At 45.9% G+C, this 21,687-nt stretch overlaps 1 protein-coding gene across 6 annotated transcripts in view; it reads left to right on the top strand.

Annotated features, from left to right (window-relative positions):
• dennd5b (DENN/MADD domain containing 5B) overlaps positions 1-21,687 on the top strand; it is a 75,639-nt gene that overhangs the window by 31,703 nt on the left and 22,249 nt on the right. For all 6 annotated transcript variants that reach the window (XM_080757844.1, XM_080757840.1, XM_080757841.1 and 3 more), the window contains 6 exons: positions 2,812-2,921; positions 7,297-7,532; positions 8,153-8,480; positions 9,056-9,212; positions 17,027-17,214; positions 21,211-21,513. In XM_080757844.1, coding sequence (XP_080613970.1) covers positions 2,812-2,921; positions 7,297-7,532; positions 8,153-8,480; positions 9,056-9,212; positions 17,027-17,214; positions 21,211-21,513 — 1,322 coding nt within the window. The remainder of the gene's footprint in view (positions 1-2,811; positions 2,922-7,296; positions 7,533-8,152; positions 8,481-9,055; positions 9,213-17,026; positions 17,215-21,210; positions 21,514-21,687) is intronic.

Below are 21,687 nucleotides of genomic sequence, written 5' to 3'. Positions count from 1 at the left end.
AGTGTACATGAAACCCTCGTTGACCCTGAGAAGATCAATGTGACCTTTGTTTGTGACCGACCTAAAAAGAAAGAGCACACTCTGTGTGGATGTGCCACCTGTCCCTGTAATGGCCACCACTATTCACTTCATCCAAAATCAATCAGCATTTGACTCCCCCCTCCCGCTCCCCGGTGTGAGTGTATTGGAGAAGAATTGGAGAAGTGGGCTTGCAACTCGCTTTTTAAAATGCTCCAATTTAGTTCACAGCGGCTACGGAACAGTCCTGTTGCTGCCGTGAATAGAATTAGAGCATTATAAAAGTTAGCCCACTTATTGTTGTCTCCGCCAGGCTGAACGGCACGGCCGAAATATGTGTTGCACCCTCTATGTCCGTCCGTCCGCCCGTGATCAGCTAATCTCCGGCACTGTTCGATGGCAGAAACGCACACTTCTGCCCCAAATTCTTCACAAGGGGCCTGTTATAGCGCCACCAGGAGGCAGACTTTTGCAAAACATTTTCATATATACCGGTACTCCTACAAAATGTACCAAATTATCAAGCAAATCGGTACACATTATAAGTGACCAAGAAGACGGATCCATCCGATTTTTCATATTCCATCCCGATTGGCAAATTCCCGAACATTGCTGGCCCACATTAACCTACCTATAACCTGGCAGATAACTAGTGTGGATTTGACCACTTTTCAACTAGGCATTTCTTTTGAACATTTCCAAAGATCTCCCAAGAATTTCCCAACAATGTCAAACACATCATTGAAACACAGCATTGAAAATAGCCGATCTATACATGCTCACAATGCGTCACACAATTGCAGGCTTCGGTGCATTAACAGTCCAGAGGCTGTTACGGAGCCACAGGACTGATGCGGTCACCCACATGCTGCAGCAGCATATCTCTCTCCCTCTCTCTCTCTCTCTCACTGGAAGCTGTGGTCCTCAGCCTCTGTTTAGTGTGTTGTGAAAACCCACAGAGAGTACAGTGTAACGCGATGACAGAGCGATGAAGCAAAGAGACAAACACAATGGAGGAGGGAATAACTCGCAGAATAAATGATGGAACCATTGGGATGGATATTCAATTCTATCTGTATCCATCCATCCCCCGTTGGCACTATACAGCAGCCCGGGGAAATGTAGTCTTTCCACGACGATCACCGACTACTGACGAAAGCTATAATGACTAAAACTAAGACTAAATATGTTCACAATTGCATCAACATATTAAAACTAGACTAAAATCTTAGCGAGGGACTAGTGGAGAAGAGTGGAGAACTAAAAGACCAAGTCATTTTATGCTATATCGGTTGTGCTGAAAATAGCAGATCTGCTACCCTAAAATGTTATAGGCTCTTGTCCTATAGACACGTATACAATAGTTTATCCCTTAGCAGCAGTGTCAAAAAGGTGTACAAACGGAGGCATAAGATATCATGTATATGGCATGGGTCTTCAACAGGGGGTCTGGGAGCCCTATAGGGGATCCTCAGAGTTACAACATTCCTATTCGGGGGGGCGGGCACATTCGCCAAAAATAGCATTATAATAGCTTGTAAATAGGCTATTTACGCGTTGGTAAATGAATGATGATGGTGTTATCAAACGGGTACTACAAAGGCATTTAGCAGATCTACAAGCTTGTAGGTCTGCTTTTTTTGAAAAATCGAAGAACGACTGACATTTTTAGAATCTGATCTCAGGTCAGAATGGGTTAATCAGACCAGTGTGTGTCCAGTGGAAACCTCATATGAATCTGATCTCAGGTCAGAATGGGTTAATGAGCAACACCTTTTTTTTTATACAATGGGTAGTGGTGGGGTGGGGTGCTTCATCTCTCTCACCTATGGGGTCCTTGGCCCCCAGAAACACTGAAGCCCCCTGGTGGTATATGTGGGATGTTGCACCATTTGACAAGCCTTCTCGCGCTGTCACTCCTCACGTATTATAGCTCCACCATCCACTGTCGGTATGCCAGTGTGCCACTGTGTGACACATTGACAGCTGTCACACCAGATTCCCCCCACCACTGTAATCCCCTCCCCCTTAAGCACGTCTTAACGGTATACCATTAGACACGAAGGACGTGTAATATTAATTGGTTATGATCAGTAATCGGATTGGAGAGATTAATGAAAATGTTGGTTGTTTGATGAGCTGTCGATCGTGGGTGGATTATTTCAGTATTGGCTTCTGACAAAAGGAGAGCTGTGTGTGTGTGTGTGTGTGTGTGTGTGTGTGTGTGTGTGTGTGTGTGTGTGTATGTGTGTGTGTGTGTGTGTGTGTGTGTGTGTGCGTGTGTGTGCGTGTGCGTGTGGGTGGAGCGCTACCCGGGTCAAATTAAGCACAGCTCGACACCACAGCTATTATTGCATACAGCTGACCGTATCAACTGTTGTGCACACAGTCCAATACCGCAAAGCCATTCTGATTACACCTGTAACTATTGATTTTGTGTGTGTGATTAACTGTTAGGTTTTTTTATATAATCTAATCATCAGGAACCATATTGTTTTCATATCAAGAATCAGTGTAAAGACTAATGACGATTAAATTAATCTGATTAGCAGTTAAATACACTTATAAACGGCACACAGTAGAATGTGTGTTATAAGTTTATCACACACCATATGCACTCCTGAAACACAGCTTTATATTTTTTTCTTAAATCGATTATGTTATCAAGATTGATTACTTGATTCAATTGATTAGTTCAATTTAGGGTTGCAGCCCTAAATTTGATACTGGTATACTGTCCATTCAACATGCTGTCTTTTCTCTGTTTATTTATCTCTCTCTCCTCCTTTCTAGGGGAGAACTTCGAACAGAGCCCCCTCAAGAGGACCTTTAAGTCCAAAGTCCTCGCCCACTACCCAGAGACTGTGGAGTGGAACCCGTTCGATCAGGATGCGGTCAACATGGTAGGTATCTGCTCCACCAGGGAAACAGTGTTTGGCCTATCGCCCGCGAGCATTTCGTTCAAAGTGATGCATTGTTATCATTGTAACCTTTTTTTCGTGTGACTGTAACTAACTCGTAACCTGACTCTTTTTGAGTCACAAGTTCACAACAGAGCCTCCATCTGGAATCGACACAGTAGCGATGAACCCAACCGGCCGCGGTATAGCTAAAAACAATGGCCCACCTTCTCCAGCGTTTTGGGTTGCAGTGATACCAGATGGAAATAGTTTGTGAAACGAGTGTGAGGCAAGCTTCTTCAATCTGGCAGAGTCAGGTTAACGAACCCGGGGCACCTCCTCAAAAGTCATTGCTCCAGTTGTTCAGTTTTTTCTGCGTGGAGTCGTGGACAGCCAGGTGACGCGAGGAGGAGGAGGAGGAGGAGGGCCCGGCCAGACCAAGAAGCACTGAACGGGGGACAAAATCATTATAGGACTAATCGTATTAGCGAACTGGGACGGAATTACTTTTTGAGTCGCGGAAAATTAATTAATGATGGCTCCCGTCCTGTCACTTTTCTGGGGGAAGGATTGTCCCGTCATGGGGTCAGCAGCTGGGGACAAGTGGAGGAGGTATTACGTCCCAACAGAACCCCCAGGAGGCCTCAGATCATTTACAGGGGAGAAGAAGGGCATCTGGGATTATTTAAACAGAGCACAGAGGCAAAATGTGTGCTGTAAACACACTCTCTCTCTATCTCTCTCTCAGGCACACACACGCGCACACTTGCATGTACACACTCTCGTTCTCTCCCACACACAGAAACAGAGAGGGAGGGAGGGAGGGATTTTAGGAAACGGCCACACAAATGTCGAGCCGAGAGGCACCAGGATTAAGACACTTTGTTCCCTTCCCATGTGGGATCCTGGCTAACGGAGCGCCGACAAATCCTCCCTCTGGGTTTCTCTATGCATTTTCACCCAGGAGGCTCTCAGCATGAAGGTCTGGCCACATCATGTTCCTCTCCCTCTCGTTTTCACAACAATAGATTTAGATTCTTTGTGTCCAAGTGTAGACTGAAAGGCAGTCAATTGAGATGGAGGGAGAAAAATAAAATGTGCTATAGTCTTTCCCTCAGACAAGAACATGCCTTCCTTGAAAAGGGCATAAATCAGTGTATTGATTGGCGCATGCACGTGTGCGCGTGTGTGTGCATACGCGTGCATGCTTTCATGCGCACAGCTACACAGTGGCGCGCACACACAGGGGATTCTGTATAACTGCCACTGTTCACTCTTGACAAAGAAAAGATAGTGGTCGGAGGTTAAGTTACTGTCCACGGTGCAGGCCTTCCAGAGGAAGTGTGCGTCAGTGTTGGGCTGAAGGGACCGCTGACCCATCAGTATAGAATCTATAGATAGTGATTGTGTTTTTCCTCTCATGGTTTTTTTTTGGACAGGAGGTGTGCTGTGGTTTCGTGTTACCTTCGACAGCACGCTGTGCGTGTGTGTGTGTGTGTAATTTTGCTAAAGTTAATTGACTATTTCTAAATTGATACTTTTCCTTAAGTAAGAAATGCGAGTACTTTTTCCACCACTGAGTGTATGCATGTGCACGTGTCATGTGTAAGGTTGCGTGTGTGCGTGCCGTGCGCCTCCCTCAGGTGAGGTAATAACCGTCGTGGAGATGAGGTCGTGGTTTGGGTGCTCGTGTGACCAATGCGAGGTCAGCTCTTCATGTTTTCCATCCACTCTGGCGTCAGCAGCCGCTTAATAATTCAAGCTGCCGCGTCTCGACTTACGTCGGCATGGAAACTGGCCATTGTGCGGCGTGTTGCGCCCGGCTCGAAACTGAACACCGGGCCTCGTCGGCGAGAAGGGAGGGAGGTGTCTGATGGGAGAGAGACATTGGGATATCATCTCTCTCTCTCTCTCTCTCTCTCTGACTCGCACTATCGATGCAGCCTCCACTTATTTTTAGCGTCTTGGCGGAATAGTGGAGTGCAGTGTGCTACTAGCGTGAGAGATTATCGATTATCGTAAACGGCAATGAAAGCTAAATATGTTGTCATTCTCCAATATATTCAATATATTCAATATATACCTATCACCGGGATGCAGGAGTTAACAGACCTGTTCCTGCAGCTTTAAATCCTAAACATCGCTTCATTCAGTACAAACGCAAAGTACAAACACAAAGTACAAACACAAAGTACAAACACACACACGCACACAGTCAGTCACACACACAGTCTCACACACACACACACACACACACACACACACACACACACACACACACACACACACACACAAAGTACACACAAAGTACACACACACACACACACAAAGTACACACACACACACCCCCATTTCTTATCGAGGGTCTTATTTGAGAGCAAACATCCCAACAAGTATAGTAGCATTTTAGAAATAGGCGTGACGTTGTGAGGACCATCTTCTTGTTCCCTGCAGGAGAAATGGTTATGATTAGCAATAGCTATAGGCTAGCTATTAGCTATAGGCCTGCATGGGCCGTGGCTCAGCGGTCCAGGCACCTTGGCTGGTGATCCAGTCTGGCAGTGTGTCGCGGGTTCGACTACCGTTCAGATAGGCACACATTGTGAATTTGTTGCACAGCTTTGCAGGGCGCTTGACAGATTATTTCTGTGGGATGAAGAACATTAATTTCCCAACGCACTGCGTGTGATTTCATTACTCTTCTGCGCTTGTAAACATGTAATGAGATTTATTTTATTTTTTTGTCAGGGGTTACTTGTCAGAAATGATAAGTGGAAATGTTGATTCGCTTCCCCTCTCTCCTAATCCAATCAGAGCAGCCCGGCGGGCAAGAGTGAGCGCGTCAATGTTCCTGCTGTCGGGTGGAAACCTCGTATGTCTAAAAGTGTCACTCTCCAGGATTCAAATGAAGAAATTCGCCAAAGAAATTGCAGATGTACAACAACTACACAAACTCACAACGTGTAGTAGCATCGTGACACATTGTTGTACATCTGCTATTTTTGCTACTTTTGTGTGACACTGGAGTATGATGAGTTAGGGTAACGAGTAACAAGTTGAAATATGAGTTTTCTGCCGGACAGCAACAAATGAGGTGTACTGTAAGTGTGTGCATATTTGCATGTGCCATTGTGCATGCGCATGTATAGTTGCACGCGGGAATACATGCCCGCCGCGCGGTGAAAGACCAACGCGTCCAGCCGCTTTCTTTTCCGCGTGTTATCCGCAGCGGTGCCAAAGCTTGTTCCGAGTAATTTCCTCTTCAAGCTCTGGGAACCATATAAAACATAATGGCCGTCGTGATGTTTATTCCAGGCTGCGGTTTAACCGGGGTGTTTTACATCAACCTATTACGGTTGTTGGGGACGCTGAAAGAGAAGTCACATGCTTTGCAAAAATACACACATGCCACACACACACACACACACTATGGCAACAGACTGCTAACCATTTCTCTTAAACCAGTGCTACTCAAACCTTTTTGTCATTTTATTTTTCTTCATCCCCTGAATTACATGACTAGGCCTACTGTTACTGTATACTTTATGCACTTCACACTCATGTCATATTACGGTACGTGAATATGCAAATCTTCCCCTCTAAGTTGAGAGAATATCCGTACTATTAGTGGACAGATTGAAAATAACTCACTCAAAATAGCCCATCTACAAGTCAAGCTCACAACGTATGAATCTGAATTATTTCGTATGAATGAAAACCGTGCCTTTTTTTGGAAAACTGTTAATGAAGTATTCAATCAACTACATTGATTTTTTAAGTTTTCTTTTGTTTCCCTGGCACAAAACCTTGTGGAAGGTCCGGTCCACAGCCTAATATATAATAATAATAATAAAACTTTATTTGTATAGCACCTTTCATGACATGAAATGCAGCTCAAAGTGCTTTACAGAGCAATGGAGGGGGAAAAAAGCAAGGCAACGACATTAAAAAACAAGCAGTAATGCAATACAGTGAGGACATGAATAACAAAAAATAAAAGATCAATTAAAAGCAATGTTGTAGAAGTGGGTCTTGAGCTGTGCTTTAAAATGTCTACAGAGGCTGCCTGACGAAGATACAGTGGGAGTTTGTTCCAAAAGCTGCTTCCCCGTATTTTTTAGTTGCCATTTTTTAGGCAAAGCAGTGGAAGATCTTAGGTGGTGGTTTGGGACATATTTAGGCAGGCAGTCATGTAGTTAGGAAGGTGCGAGACCATTGAGAGCTTTATACACAAGTAAAATAATTAAAAAACTCTGGCTGCTGCATTTTGGACAAGTTGTAATCTGTCAGTTGTATATACATTCGGGGGTCCATGGCAGGAAACGTTTACCAACCACTGCTCTCTCTCTCTCTCTCTGTCTCTCTCCCTCTGGTCCAGCTGTGCATGCCCAAAGGCCTGTCGTTCCGGACGCAGGCGGACGCGCGGCCGCCCCAGTTCCACTCCTTCATCATCACGCGGGAGGACGGCTCGCGCACCTACGGCTTCGTGCACACCTTCTACGAGGAGGTGACCAGCGCCCCCATCTGCTCCGCCATGCAGACCCTCTACCAGATGCACAACGCCGAGCACCCGGCCAACGCTGACCCTTCCTCCTCGTCCTCCTCCTCCTCCAGGTTATTTGGGTTTTAGCATTATTATTATTAATTTTTTTTGTGTCAAATGTCAACATTTAATGACCTTTTTATTAATATATTTTTTGGTATTCAGACAGCCAGCAATGGGTAAAACGCTCCCCAAACAAATGTAGTCTCTGGGACCTCAATCTGCATTAAAATATTTTACTAGAAGCTTTGTCATTGGTCGATTTGCCGGGTCTACTTCCTGATTGGTTAGTCATTTCGACCGGGGTTTTTTTTTTCTCGACCAATGACAAAGCTTTGAGGAAAATCTTTGAATGCAGATTGCGACCCCTAGATAAATAAACAAAGTTATATATTTTTTTACTTATTATTGCTTATAGCAGCTTTAATATATATTTTTAAATATAAATCTTCTATCTATACTAAGTAAACTGGAATTCCGAAATTCGTTGGGAATTTTTTTTTGTTTTAATTCATGAAAAATATATATTTTTAATTATTTTTATGTAGGAAACATAATTATTTACCCGGCCGTGCTGACCCATAACAATGGCCCATAACACGGCCCCCTAAAAATGGGTCCCTATAGTCTTGACCCACTGCTTGGGAAAGAAACACTGAACCACCAACAGCGTAACCTCCTCCTCCTCCAGCATGGACTCCCTGGCCAGCAGCCTGGACGAGGCCGAGACCCCTCCCTCCTCCTCCTCGCCGTCCGCCCGGGCCGCGGCGGGGGGCGCCGCCGCCGGCGGGGGGGGCCTGGGCGGCTACGACTCGTCGCGGGACACCCTGTACGTGTCCAAGGCGCTGTGTCTGATCGCGCCCATGCCCTTCATGCACGCCTGCCGCCGCTTCCTGTCGCAGCTGCACCGCGCCGTCACGGGCGCCACGCCGCCCCCGCTGCCCCTGGAGAGCTACGTGCACAACATCCTGTACGAGGTGCCCCTGCCCCCGCCCGGACGCTCGCTCAAGTTCCACGGGGTGCGTATAGGAGCGGAGAGTTGTTCATGTGAAATGTGCCGCCAATGGGTTAATATGAAATGTGCGCAAATGGGTTAATACAGTAATATCATCTCAGCCAGGTGGAAACCTCATTATGTAAAAAAATAACTATTCAAAAACAGCAAAAGTAGCAGCTCTACAAGCTCAAAACGTGTCACTTCGCGCCGCGTTTCCAGCTTGCGGATCTGCTACTTTCGCTTGCTTTTGTGCGAAGCTGTAGCGTGATCGAGTATAGGGCGGTTTTTTTACGAAAAGGAAAGGGCAGGAGCCTATCTCCTGTTTCTGTAGCGTGAGGCAGCTTGATGTACAGCCCCTGGACATGACGCTAGTATATGTCACAGGGACTTACCCCCCAATCCAACCCTTGATGCTGAGTGCCGAGCAGGGAGGCATTGGGTCCCATTCTTTACTTTTCTCTGGTATGACCCGGCCGGGGATTTAACCCCGACCTCCCAGTCTCAGGGCGGACACTCTAACCACAAGGCCACTGAGCTGGTACATACATACATATACAAAGCGTTGCCTATAGTAATAAATGTTTCCTCCCCCAACAGGTGTACGAGCCCATCGTGTGCCAGCGGCCCGGCCCGGGGGAGCTGCCCCTGGCCGACTTCCCCCTGGGAGAGGCCTTCAGCCTGCTGGGAGTGGAGAACCTGGTGCAGCTGTTCACCTGCACGCTGCTGGAGATGCAGATCCTGCTCTACTCGCAGGGTAACGATCACCTGTTCAACTTCCTCCACCAAAAACTTTATAATATTTGTTTTATTTGGAATAAGCAGTACAGTATAGACAGCATTTTTATGTATACATAGGACACAAGTGCAGTTCCCAAGATTAGTTTTTTTTTCACCCCTCTTCCCTCCCCCCCACCCCCTCCAAGTGGCTCCATCTCCAATGTCTCTGTATAGTCCTCTCTTACTTCAGATGAGCTACATAATGACATCAAGTCCACACTTAAACAGGGGCAACAGGGCAATATCACTTCAGAGTGTACATTTCAGAAGGAGGAAAAAGAAGAAAGAGTGGGCAGAAAAAGACAAAGACAAAAAAAAAACAACGACCAAATAAACGAAAGTATATTTCCACCAAAAACTATGGGGGAAAAAAAATCATCGACTTACCCTATGTCAAACTAAACACATGCAACCCCGCGTTGTGAGCTTGTAGATCTGCTAATTTGTGGAGCCCGACACCCGCACTCAACCAAGCATAAAATGACTTGTCTTTTAGTTGTACTGGATCTCTTCTCAACTAGTCCCCCCCGTCCCCCCACTAACATTGTAGTCTAGTTTTTATCTGTTGATCGAAATTGTCAGCACAAAAATACTTTTTTAGTTTTCGACATTCGGTTTAGTTTTTAAAGAGGATTTGCTATTTTGGTTTAGTTTTCGAAAAGGCTTAGTTTTCTTTCTTTCTTTTAGTGATATATGGATTAGTCGGGGGCGAGATTCAACAAGGTCCTCAAAAAATATCACATTTGCACTCTCTTCTCTGTGTGAAATGGCTGTGAGCGTGGGCTGATGACAATAGGTGGACAGGTGGCATCATTTTGAATCCTGAATAGTAACCATTTTGGACATATGAGGTTTCCACCCGGCAGAGGCGATATACTCAGGCGATCCTGCATCCAAGGCCTGCCTTTATTATCATCATCATCATCATCATCATCATCACAAGTCCTCGTGGGTGTAATCTGTGATGTTGAGATTTGCGGTATCCTGTCCTGGTCTGGCCCCGTCCCAGTCGCGTCCACAGCTGGCTCCGACGCCAAACGCAGCTGGGATTAGAGGCAGTAATCAGTGATGACTGACTGTGGGGGGGGAGAACAGGTTGACTGCAGTGCACTGTGCTGATTCCCATGAGCGGAGAGGGGGCGGGAGGTGCTTAGACGAGCAAGTGGGCCTCAAGGGTGAGATTATGAGGTGGTCAGCCAAGTGTCAGGCAGTGCTTTTTTGTTGGCCAAGAGCGATGTACGTATAGGCCAGAGCAATGGGATTCTCAAACCTTTTTGGCTGGGAGGGGACGGCCCGGAAATGCTTTGGCCACATGCTTTATAGACTGGAGGGACGATTGCACTGTGAATAATTTCATCCACAAAATATTTAGGAATTTAAGTGTTCCTCTGCCTGCTAAAAGAAACGGTGATCACCTATAGTAGCTTCTGAGGTTAGCTGTTGACACGCGCACACGCGCACGCGCGCGCACACACACACACACACACACACACACACACACACACACACGTGGGTGATGGAAATATTCTCCGCCTTTTGGAGAAAATGTAAGACCTCCCTGCATCCAGACACCCTGCCCCACCCTCTCATCCCGCCATCCTTTGATGAAAGACGGGCCTCCATGTTTTATTCATCATCCCCGCTGTCAGAAGCAATCGCTTCCTGAGTGGGAATAATTAACCCATTCTGGACGGAGGTCGATTAAAAAAAGGCTTCTAAATCCTAACGTTTTCCTGAAAAACATATGTTTCTATGGCAGTGGTGCTCAACCTTTTTCACGTCAAGGACCCCCAGAATTATCTCTATTGGGCCACGGACCCCCATCTCAAAATGTAGTTCCAGGGACCCCCCAGAAGCAAATATTTTAGTTAAAAATGTTCGCTCTGAAATATATATTCAATGATTTGCGCCACATTTTAACAATTTTTCAAAAATAGCAGACCTACAAGCTTGTAGATCTGCTATTTTTCAATAGCTAAATTATAACATGATGTTTAATTAAAACACCAAAAGGGGTTCCCGCCCAGAATGGCTTAAAAACCACTCATTCGGACGGGGGGAAACATCCACCGCCTTGTTTTAGCGCTCTTCATTTCTCATCGAAGAAGCAACCATCGGCGTTCAATCTTGTGTTCCTTGACATGCGCGGCAGGAGTCCCCCGTTCTCTCTGTAATGAGAACGGGAGCGTGCCGTACGTCCCGTGGATGGATGATGGACTGGTTCACTTTGGGTCCGACCGTACACGGAAATTAATGAGACAAGACCCATCATATGTTCTCCTAATCAACAACCAATTAAGCCCTGACAGATGTGAGGCTTCCCCCTCCATCCACCAACATGCCGCACAAACACACAGGTTTGTATTAATATACTTGTGAGGACGGCATCGAAAATAGCCCAAAAATATAGCAGAACAATTTTTCACAGCAATTTAAACTCACTAAGTATAACATAGGGACTACTCTAACCCCCTAAATCTAACCTCTATCCTCAACCTCATCTTAACCCTAAATGCAACCAGAGTATTTTTCTAATTTTAACAGTATTTCACAATCTTTCTTAATCATAAAACAAAACATTTTCTTGTTAGGACCAGGATAAAAAAAAATGGCCCCCACGTCTATTTCTCAAATTCTACTATACTTGTGGGGACATTTTGTCATCGTTTTGATGAGTAAAATGAGTAAACCTTTTGTGGAGATTGTGTACACTACAGCGTACAAAACAATATCATATTTTGAAATATTAAATCGAATTTGGAGACTGCCACAAATATTAGAAAAATAGATGTTTTGGTGGCATTGTATAGTTATAGTAAGTATAAGTACCGTATAGTAATACAAACACACACATGCACTCACGCGTGCGCGCGCACATGAACACACTATCACCCCCCCAAGCCAGTCCTCACTCACTCACTCACTGGCTATGACAGTTAGGTGGAGAAAGTGACAAGCGCATTTCTTACCCAATCACGCGGCTCAGTGAGGGGTGATGGTGGTCCCTGGATTGAATTACGACACAACCGACCCACCGTTGATTTATATCCCATACAGTACATGTTTCCCTGTGTGGCTACAACAGGGACCAATGGGGACCGATGCAATAGGGACCAAACATCCATGTAACATCACTAGCTATCAGTAGTGTGAAGGTTATGGTGAAATCTATCTTGAACGTTAACCGCGCTATACTGGGCATGTAGGCCGGCCTGGCCCGGCCAGGAGGATATTGCAAGTAGTGGGCCCCCAAATATTTGGAAAGACACTAAAGGAATAAGTCAATAATATTTGACTTTATTATAAGTCAAATATTATAATAATATCCCCAATGCCCATCTGAAAAAGCACCCATTTTCAGTTCCTTTTCCTTTCCGAGACCGAGAGTGCTTTTCTCCGCAGTTTTTCCGTTCCCCGGCGTTCTGTCACACTTTCACACTGACTCACGCTCTCATGCTCTGCATTGCTTTTGGCTCATGGAGGACGTGCGCGTGCATGTTTCTTTCTTTTTCAGTCAGCTGTTTCCCCTTGAGACACAGCTGGCCACAATGTGACCTGTGTTGAGTTTTTACAAAAAAAATCACAGGTCTAGTGTCGTTGTTTAGTTTTTTGACAGCTTTGGTCATGTTTTAGTCATCTGAAGTGTTTTAGTGTAAGTCTAGTTTAAGTCGACTAAATATTGTGAGACTGAATGTGCAGTTGAGTTTGGCGAATAAAATGTATATGTTGGCAGATCTTGATGCCTGATTTAACACCTGGTTCGCAGACTGAACTTAGCCGATCTACAAGCTCACACCGCGTCGCAACACTTGTAGATCTGCTATTTTCAGAGCGCAACACAGAACACAGAACCAAACATAAAATGACTTGTCTTTTAGTTCTACTGGATCTGTTCTCCACTAGTCCCTCCCTAACATTTAGTCCATGGAATCAACACTTGACTCCCTGCGTGCAGTTCTTTTTTTCCCTTCTTTCAGTCAGCTGTTTCTCCTTGAGACACAATGCGGTCTGTGTTGTTTTTTTTTTTTAATAAATGATCACAAGCCATTCCATCACATCATCTCATGTTCTTTGTACTTTCCATATTTCTAAGAACTCAAACGGCTTGAGACTGTGAGTGAGAAGTGGAGCGGATGGGAGTAGTTGTCAGTAACACGAACAAAGTAATAACAGGAATGTTTTGGTGTGTCTGTGTGTGTGTGCGCGTGTGTGGCAGTCGTCCCTGCCTATCTTTGATTCCCACACGGCCAACCTTGATCATGTTCAGACTTGAGAGAACGCCGCTTTTCATGATTTCAATGCCACACGCATGCAGGCTCCGCTCCAGGTGACTGGATTATCCTGTTTTCCATTTAACCGCTCAGGGTTGGGAGGGACGTTTGCCAGGAATCGCCGTACAAGCTCACGCGTATCTACAATGTATTAGTATCATGATGCGGTGTGTGAGTTTGTAGATCGGCTATTCATGACGAAGAGATTCCTACGTGGAGGGAAACGAGAGTGGACAAAGCAACTCGGGTCCGTTGCCGGTGTCACTTTAGTATAGTTAAAGTCACGAACCACTATTTTATATTTTATACTTGGTGCCACGCCATGAGCTTGTATGCTATTTTTAAAAAATCATGAAAAGATTAGCGACTCAAATCTTTGCTTTGTGGGGGGGGTGGGGGGGGGGAGAAAATATTCCATGCCCGTCGGCGTGTCCCGGTTCGATTCCCGAAGCTACGCGGCGGATTTGCTGCATGTCACTCCACGGCTCTCTCCCTGTTGTACTGCAACTGTGCTATCGGAAAATAAAGCGGAAAAAGGGAGAGTTCAAGTGACCTCGGGTGACTTATGCAGCTCATCTGACACACCATGGCTACACAAGTTGCACTAAGTAAAGCGATATATTTTGCCGTGATTATAGCTGCAGCGTTGAGTCGCGCAGCCTTCCTCCTAAAGTTTCATCCATTATTCACAACTGCGGTGAGGCTGTTCACAGTGTGTCATGGTGCTTGTGCTTGTGTAGACGCGTTTGTCTTTGTACGTGCGTGTGTCTGTGCGCGAGCGTGTGTGTGTGTGTGTGTGTGTGTATGTGCACACGTGTGTGTGTGTGTGTGTGTGCGCGCACACTACTCCACAGCTTCGCTATCGACTTTACTCAGCATTTTGTGTGCTCTATCTGGGTTAACTTGAGCTTTCGTCCTACATTTCTCCCGGCTGTGTTCTCTGATCCGCTTCTCTCTCTCTCTCTCTATCTCTCTCTCTCTCTCTCTCTCTCTCTCTCTCTCTCTCTCTCTCTCTCTCTCTCTCTCTCTCTCTCTGATCCGCTCGCTTTACACGCGCCAACAGGGACGATCACCACGGCCATTATGATGATCTAATGACGATCATCATCATTAGATCAGTGGTTCTCAAAACTGTGCACGTCGGCCGCCGGGTGCCGCCAACCCTTTTGTGGGCGCCGATCCAGAAGGGAAGGAGAACCGCTGCGCTAGATGACTTGACGCGTCGTGCGTCTTCAATGGACGTGGCCACTCAACCGCTGACGACGGGATCTTCTTAAGATTCTCTCATCAGATTATCTTGTTACACGGTCTCTACACGATTTTAAAACATCGCACGATATGGATTCTATATTCAGAATATTGGGGCTTGCCCGATTGTAGCACCTCACGTCATTTCGTCTCACGTTGATCACATGTAAACCTCGACATTTAACTCTATGATGTACTGTAAACGACAGACGGAGCTGGTTAAACTTACAGTAGTGACGAACGGTTGTAATTAGGTCTGGGAAGTGTTCTTGCCACATATACAGTGTATCTCCTGATCTAAACTGGGGTATAGGAAACGACTCCTCTGATTGTCAGGAGGGACGTTTTTAACCGGGCCCCCTGGCCTGTTCCCAAGAAAAAAAGATTGAGGACCACTGATTTCCAGCAGATGAACAGTCAGTCAGTTCAAGGGGATGTCAGCCGTGGAAGCATGCAAAAAGATGTGGAGTGATTATCCACAGTCGACCGGGCGTGCCCTGTTTTGGGCACGTGACCTGCATGCCCACAGACAAGCTCACAGTGTGCGGCGATGCAACACGTTGTGAGCTTATAGAGATCAGCCATTTTAGCTATTGGTCAGTGGTCACACAACAATGTACTGTACTAGAAGCTTTGCGCGCCTGTGGCGTGCTCTTGTTTCTCTGTGAATGACGTGTGTCAGAGTGAGACACACACACACAAAGCGTGCAATTTGAACAAGTCAGACTTGGCCACCAGAACTGCGCACAACGCTCCGATAAAATTTGAATGGTGTGTGTATGGAATTTTATAATCGATATACAGTATGGCTTATAAGTGGTTCAGTTGCGTGCAGTGAATGCATGCGCTCTTGCTGTCACAGCTGGCCTATAGTATCCACCCTTCATCATCCCAGACAACCTCCATTAGGGGCCAACCGGCGAATTAAATAAATGGTCCCTCCCCTCTTCTGTCAAACACACCTTGGGCTCGTTAATTTCCCTTCTATATAAAGTCCTCATTATGCTTAATGACTTGTCTGTGTACCTCGGCTTCAACATCAAACATCGCCAGTCACTGATGGATGAGGACACACGCACGCACGCACACACACACGCTGCAGGTGCGCCTGAAGATACACTTGAGAGTTGTTAATGGACATGCACATTTGTGCTCTCTTTTCTCCTGCACGGGCAGGTGCTTGATTGCCGTTCTTTCCTTAATTACTAAACTCAAGTGTCATGTGTCACGGCGAGGATAAAGAGAAGGTGTGTTCATTTTCCCTTAATCAACATCCGATAATTGGATGTGCAGAGAGTCAGCTGCAGAAAGATGCAATTTGTATGCACAGGGACATGACTGCTTGTGCACGAGTATACGCGCACACCACCACACACACACACACACACACACACACACACACACAGGGTAGAACTACTGAAACTATCCCTGTTTTCTCTTGTGTCATATAAATCAGTCGGGGCAGTGCGGTTAGTGCACTGAGGGCCTTGAGAAGCCTAATGCATTTTGAATGAATGTGCACCACAGCACTGTATCCACTGTCTGTCTGCCTGAGCAGGCCGGGGAGATTAAACTCCAAAGTACTATGGATGTGGAGGAGGACGAGAGAGGCAGAGGGGAATGGAGAGGGAGGTAGGGTGAGAGACTGACATAGACTGATCGGATAAATTGGTAACTTGATTTCTTTTTCTTTTCTCTATGGAGCACACACTGGCTTGTTCCATGCCATTATAATCATACAGTACAGTATGTCTGATGGAACTGCTGCTGAACTCAATACCAAAGCCACTGGCCTTAATCCGTTTTAGGGAAGAGGAGAGGCAACACGTGCACAATCGCACATACACCCGTCGCACACACACACACACACACACACACACACAAGTGCAATTCCAATGGCTTTCTCACCCCCCCCATCGTGGGATTGTCATGTCCTCCTTGTGTATATGTTCGATTGTACGTACAGTATGTGTGTAGAGACTGACGGATGCCAGAGGTTTTGAGTCCAAATCGATACAGATTATGGGAGCCTTGGACCTTCTGCAGAATGACTACTTTTTGGTACATGTTTATACCAATAATTTGTACTGTTACTGTTAGTACATTTTGAATTCCAGACTTTGTATTTGCGACGGAGTATATAGTTCTACATTGCAGCATTGATACTTTTACTTAATCAGACCAGTGTGTGTCCAGTGGAAACCTCGTATGAATCTGATCTCAGGTCAGAATGGGTTAAGTAAAACGTGTTTCTTCCTCCCCACCCCTGCAGACTACCAGCGTCTGATGACGGTGGCGGAGGGCGTGACCACGCTGCTGTTCCCCTTCCAGTGGCAGCACGTCTACGTCCCCATCCTGCCCGCCTCGCTGCTCCACTTCCTGGACGCCCCCGTGCCCTACCTGATGGGCCTGCAGTGCAAGGAGGGCACGGACCGCTCCAAGCTGGAGCTCCCCCAAGAGGTAGGGAGGAAGAACAACCAATACCATGACGGTCACATTACAGCAGTGGTCGACTACCTTCTTTCACTGACAAAAACAATTGAGCTATGCTGACTGAAACTGTGACTAAATATACTAATGATTTTGTCGACAAATAAAATCTAGAGTAACTTATAAATGGCAGGTCTGAAAATAGCCAATCGACAAGCTTCACAACGCTTGTGGAGCTTGTAGATCGGCTAGTTTGAGCATGCAGCCAAGAGTAAAATCAGACATTATGACGCCATCAAGGCATTTTCGTTACAGCCAGTGAAGCTCCTCTTCAGACATCCACCAACCTTTATTTACATTCTCTGTCTTTCTCTCTCTCTCTCCGTCTCTCTCTCTCTCTCTCTCTCTCTCTCTCTCTCTCTCGCACGCGCGCACGCACTTTCGCATGCTCACAAACTGGGAGAATTCTTCAGCGTTCGCCTGGAAACTCACACAAAAGCATCTCAAGGAAATCTAAGATTGATTGTCCCTATTCTTCGCATCTACTGTACCCCCACCCCCCCCACCCATTGATCCTGTGGTGGAAATTCAGTTGTCAGAGGCAATCATGTTCTCGCCAACTGTGTGTGTGTGTGTGTGTGTGTGTGTGTGTGTGTGTCTGTGTCTGTGTCTGTGTCTGTGTCTGTGTCTTTGTGTGTGTGTGTGTGTGTGTGTGTGTGTGTGCGCGTGTGTGTGCGCGTGCGTGTCATATAAGGCTTGTTGTTACCACCGGTGTTGACCGGTTCTTCTTCACTTTGAACACAACACTAATAGTTTAGTAGCCAGCCAGCCCATAGAGCCCCATTGTGAACCCGGACATGTTGAGTACACCAAGGTCTTATGTTACAAATGTTGACTTGTTACTGTATGGACTATCGGTCCCCAGCATGTAGAAACTGCCGGATGCTAACTTGCATAATGTTGAGCAATTTTCATAATTGGCATAATATGTGACCATACCATTAACAACCTATAGAAGGCAAAATATTAAACATTTCATCATGCTTTATGTAGCATGTGACGTGTCAAACTAGGGGGTTTTCATGATGCTGAATCCATTTCAAACATTAGTTTGGCAAAAAATTGCGCTAAAAACGGTCAATGCCGTCATCACAAATGTGATGATGTCAATCATGTCAGCACTTTTGGCCAAGTCTATGTATTTTTATTGCAGAACATACAATATGTTTTTTAAATATATTTTAAATAAAATGTTTTAAAATATGAAGTGGATGAGAGTCTCCTACGAATTATTGGCTTAGTAATGCAAAAATAAATACTAATAATAGTAATAATTATAAATAGTTTACTATAATGAATGGTTTACTGTAACAACCCTAACATAGCAGCCACGAGCTTCCAGCTTCTCTCGCATCCTCCGAGTTCCCCCGGCGCCCGTTAATCCTGCTGCATTCTAATCTGTAGCCATTGCAATTATCCAAGACTGGACACTCTTCCAGGAGATCCCCCCCCACCCCACCCCCGTTGCCTCTCCTCCCATTCAGCCCCCCTGTTGCCACATTTAGCACGAGAAATAAGCGGTCAGGTCTAAGAAAACAAGTCCAAGAGATCTACATCATTGGCTTTTAAACATTTTAACAACACACATCTTGTATGGGGGGTCCCACACCCTGGCAGTGCACTAAATATTTTCAGATGGGGGTCTGCAGCCAAATGCATTAATATGCATTTGTAATATTCTACAAAATGTCTTCTAAAATCTAAAGTTTAAAATAACTGTTGAAGTGGTTATATGCCACGGTTAGGTAATCGATGTGTTCCAGGTGTTATCACTGGAACGCATCACTGGATTAAACAACAGTAGGAAGCACGCCCAAATATGCAACAACACTATGACTTTACAGAAAATCAAGCCCAAGGTCGCTTAATAATATAAGCAGACATGGCAACACTGGTCCCTGGCTCCATTGGTAATATTTCTGCGCATCCTTCCGTTTCTTTGAAGTGACCTTGAATTTGAGTCGACGGCGAAAGATTATCTGGGAGCAAATAAGGAGAGAGGAGACGAGAGGATGAGGAGAGAGGATCAGAGGAAGGAAGCGTCGCATTTTATTGAGTTTATTGCGAGACAGAGTATGTATATGTTTTGTGTTTGTTAGTGTCTGTCTTCCCTGCTCAGAACACAACAGAAATGCATTAAACAATAACACAAGGAAACATCAAAAGAAATGCAGAGAGACGGTGTAATGCCTCCGTAAACTACGGTCACCGGTAAACCAAGAACCTGGCAACACGAGTACAATGAACTATTGAAATAACAGCCTGTACATTGAAACCATGGGAAAGGATACAATGAACAGCATAACCAGCTTACTACTATTTTTTTGATTTATCGAGAACTTTTATCATCCCTTTCAGCAAACTTTTTTCCTGGAAACCCTTTTGCACTTATTATCCTGTGGAACGACCCAGTCTCGCCCCGTGGGCAGCTTCATGCTCCAATTTTCTTTTTTACCGCCGTCTCCTAAATCCGCGGATTTGCCTCCTGTAGTTCTCCCCTGCACTGGCTATAAACAAGCTGCATTTAGACCTGAGCCTGAACCAGCTCCCTGTCTGCCAGACATTAACACACACCCAGGCCCCCATGAGAAACCCAGAGCTGACACCCATGTCATGTGCAAACGGGTTCAGGTGTATCGCACTGACCGCCGGTACATCCTGATTTGCGCCACTCTAGTACCCGGGACCCGTTTGTTGTGGGTCACGTATATGGGTCCGTTGATTTTTTTGTGTCCTATTATATTTTGTTTTTAAACCAAAACCTTTTCAAAAAACATTCCCAAAAAACGCGAACATTTTCATGAATTGGACCCCACGCAACCCCTATACAGTATGTATACTTCTCGTAGAACGAATAGCAAAATTAGCAGGCCTATACAAGCTCGTAGATCTGCCATGTCCGATATCAGATTCATGTTCACCGACCGTACGGAAACAGAGCAGGACTGATATCACATTGAGCGGATGAAAGCAAGTTATGATGTCATGCAATAATTATGTTTTGAATTCATGGACCTTTTGTAGAAAATTACCCTTTTGCACACCTACAGGGACAGGTCAGCAACCAGTGAAAATAATGAGAGAAAGGAGGTCCCGCACACTGTCTTCACTTACTGTATATAAGAGTAGTTTATTAGGCTACTGAGAGTTCCAACGTTTCGGTCTCGCATGACCTTCATCTCAGTAGCCTAATAAGCTACTGTTACATAAGTGAAGACAGTGAAATTATGGACCACCTCCAAACAGAAAAGGCCTTGTAACCCCGAACCCCCCCCCCCCCCCCATAACCAAGGAGGGCTAGGGCTGGGTTTGGAAGCACTGTTAGATTATCTTTGGCCTTGGACTCGGATGGAAGGAGGGACCTTAGCAGAGCAGTCATGTTGATAGATTACTCCAGGGGCTTAGGGAAGAGAAGGCAGAAAGGCCCCCTTTACAATTTTGAACTGCCATTATGGTGTGTGTGTGTGTGTGTGTGTGTGTGTGTGTGTGTGTGTGTGTGTGTGTGTGTGTGTGTGACTGTGTGTGTGTGTGTGTGTGTGTGTGTGTGTGTGTGTCTGTGTGTGACTGTGTGTGTGTGTGTGTGTGTCCGTCCTTCCTTAAAATAAATAAGTCTGGGGCTTTGAACATGAGCTGTGACGAGCGAGTTGAGAGTTGAGTGCTTCAACCCCTTTGTTGGAATGTTCTGTTCACATCATAATAACCTCTGTGTCAAGGTGCGGCGAAGCTTGAGTGGAAGAGATGGGACCCTGTGATGGAAAAGGGTGGCAGGTGCTGGTTCTCATGTACCCCATAGGACTACATGCAGACGAGTGGCTGTCAAACGTTTTCATTTCAAGGAGATTGTAGATCACTCACAACACGTCACAGAAGCTATTCAAAGGCTCAGGAGGCTTCATATGAGTAGAAAATGTGTTTATTTTTTTAACGCAGTTAACGTCGTCTTTCCCACCTTCCCTCCCCGGCCAGGCCAACCTGTGCTTCGTGGACATCGACAACCACTGCATCGAGCTGCCCGAGGACTTCCCGCAGCTGCCCAACAAGCCCGAGTTCGTCCAGGAGCTCAGCGAGGTGCTGCTGCGCTTCGGCCTGGCTCCCGACGTGGCGGGGGAGGGGGGAGGAGGCGGGGGAGCTCCTCCTCCTCCTCCGCGGACCACCCCCTCCACGCCGGGCAGGGTGCGCAAGGCGGCCGTGGCCCTGCGGCAGCTGGAGGACGACGGACGCAACGGCAACTTGGCCGGGGAGGAGCTGGCCGTGCTGGAGCTGCTGCAGGTACTAGGAGGGCGTTGTGCTATACCTCTTTATCTCCATATTTTAACTTTTTGTGTTATTTATTTATTCATTCATTAATTTATGCCCTACCAAGGCCAAGTAAAATATCGAAAACTATTAAAAATGGGAAAAAAAGAGACATTTTCGTGAACTGAACTATAACTAAAAACTAGA

This window comes from Protomyctophum bolini (assembly GCF_963924005.1).
Source record: "Protomyctophum bolini genome assembly, chromosome: 23".
Classification (NCBI taxonomy): Eukaryota; Metazoa; Chordata; class Actinopteri; order Myctophiformes; family Myctophidae; genus Protomyctophum; species Protomyctophum bolini.
The sequence above is the reverse complement of the archived record's forward strand: the minus strand, read 5'-3'. Positions and strand labels throughout refer to the sequence as shown.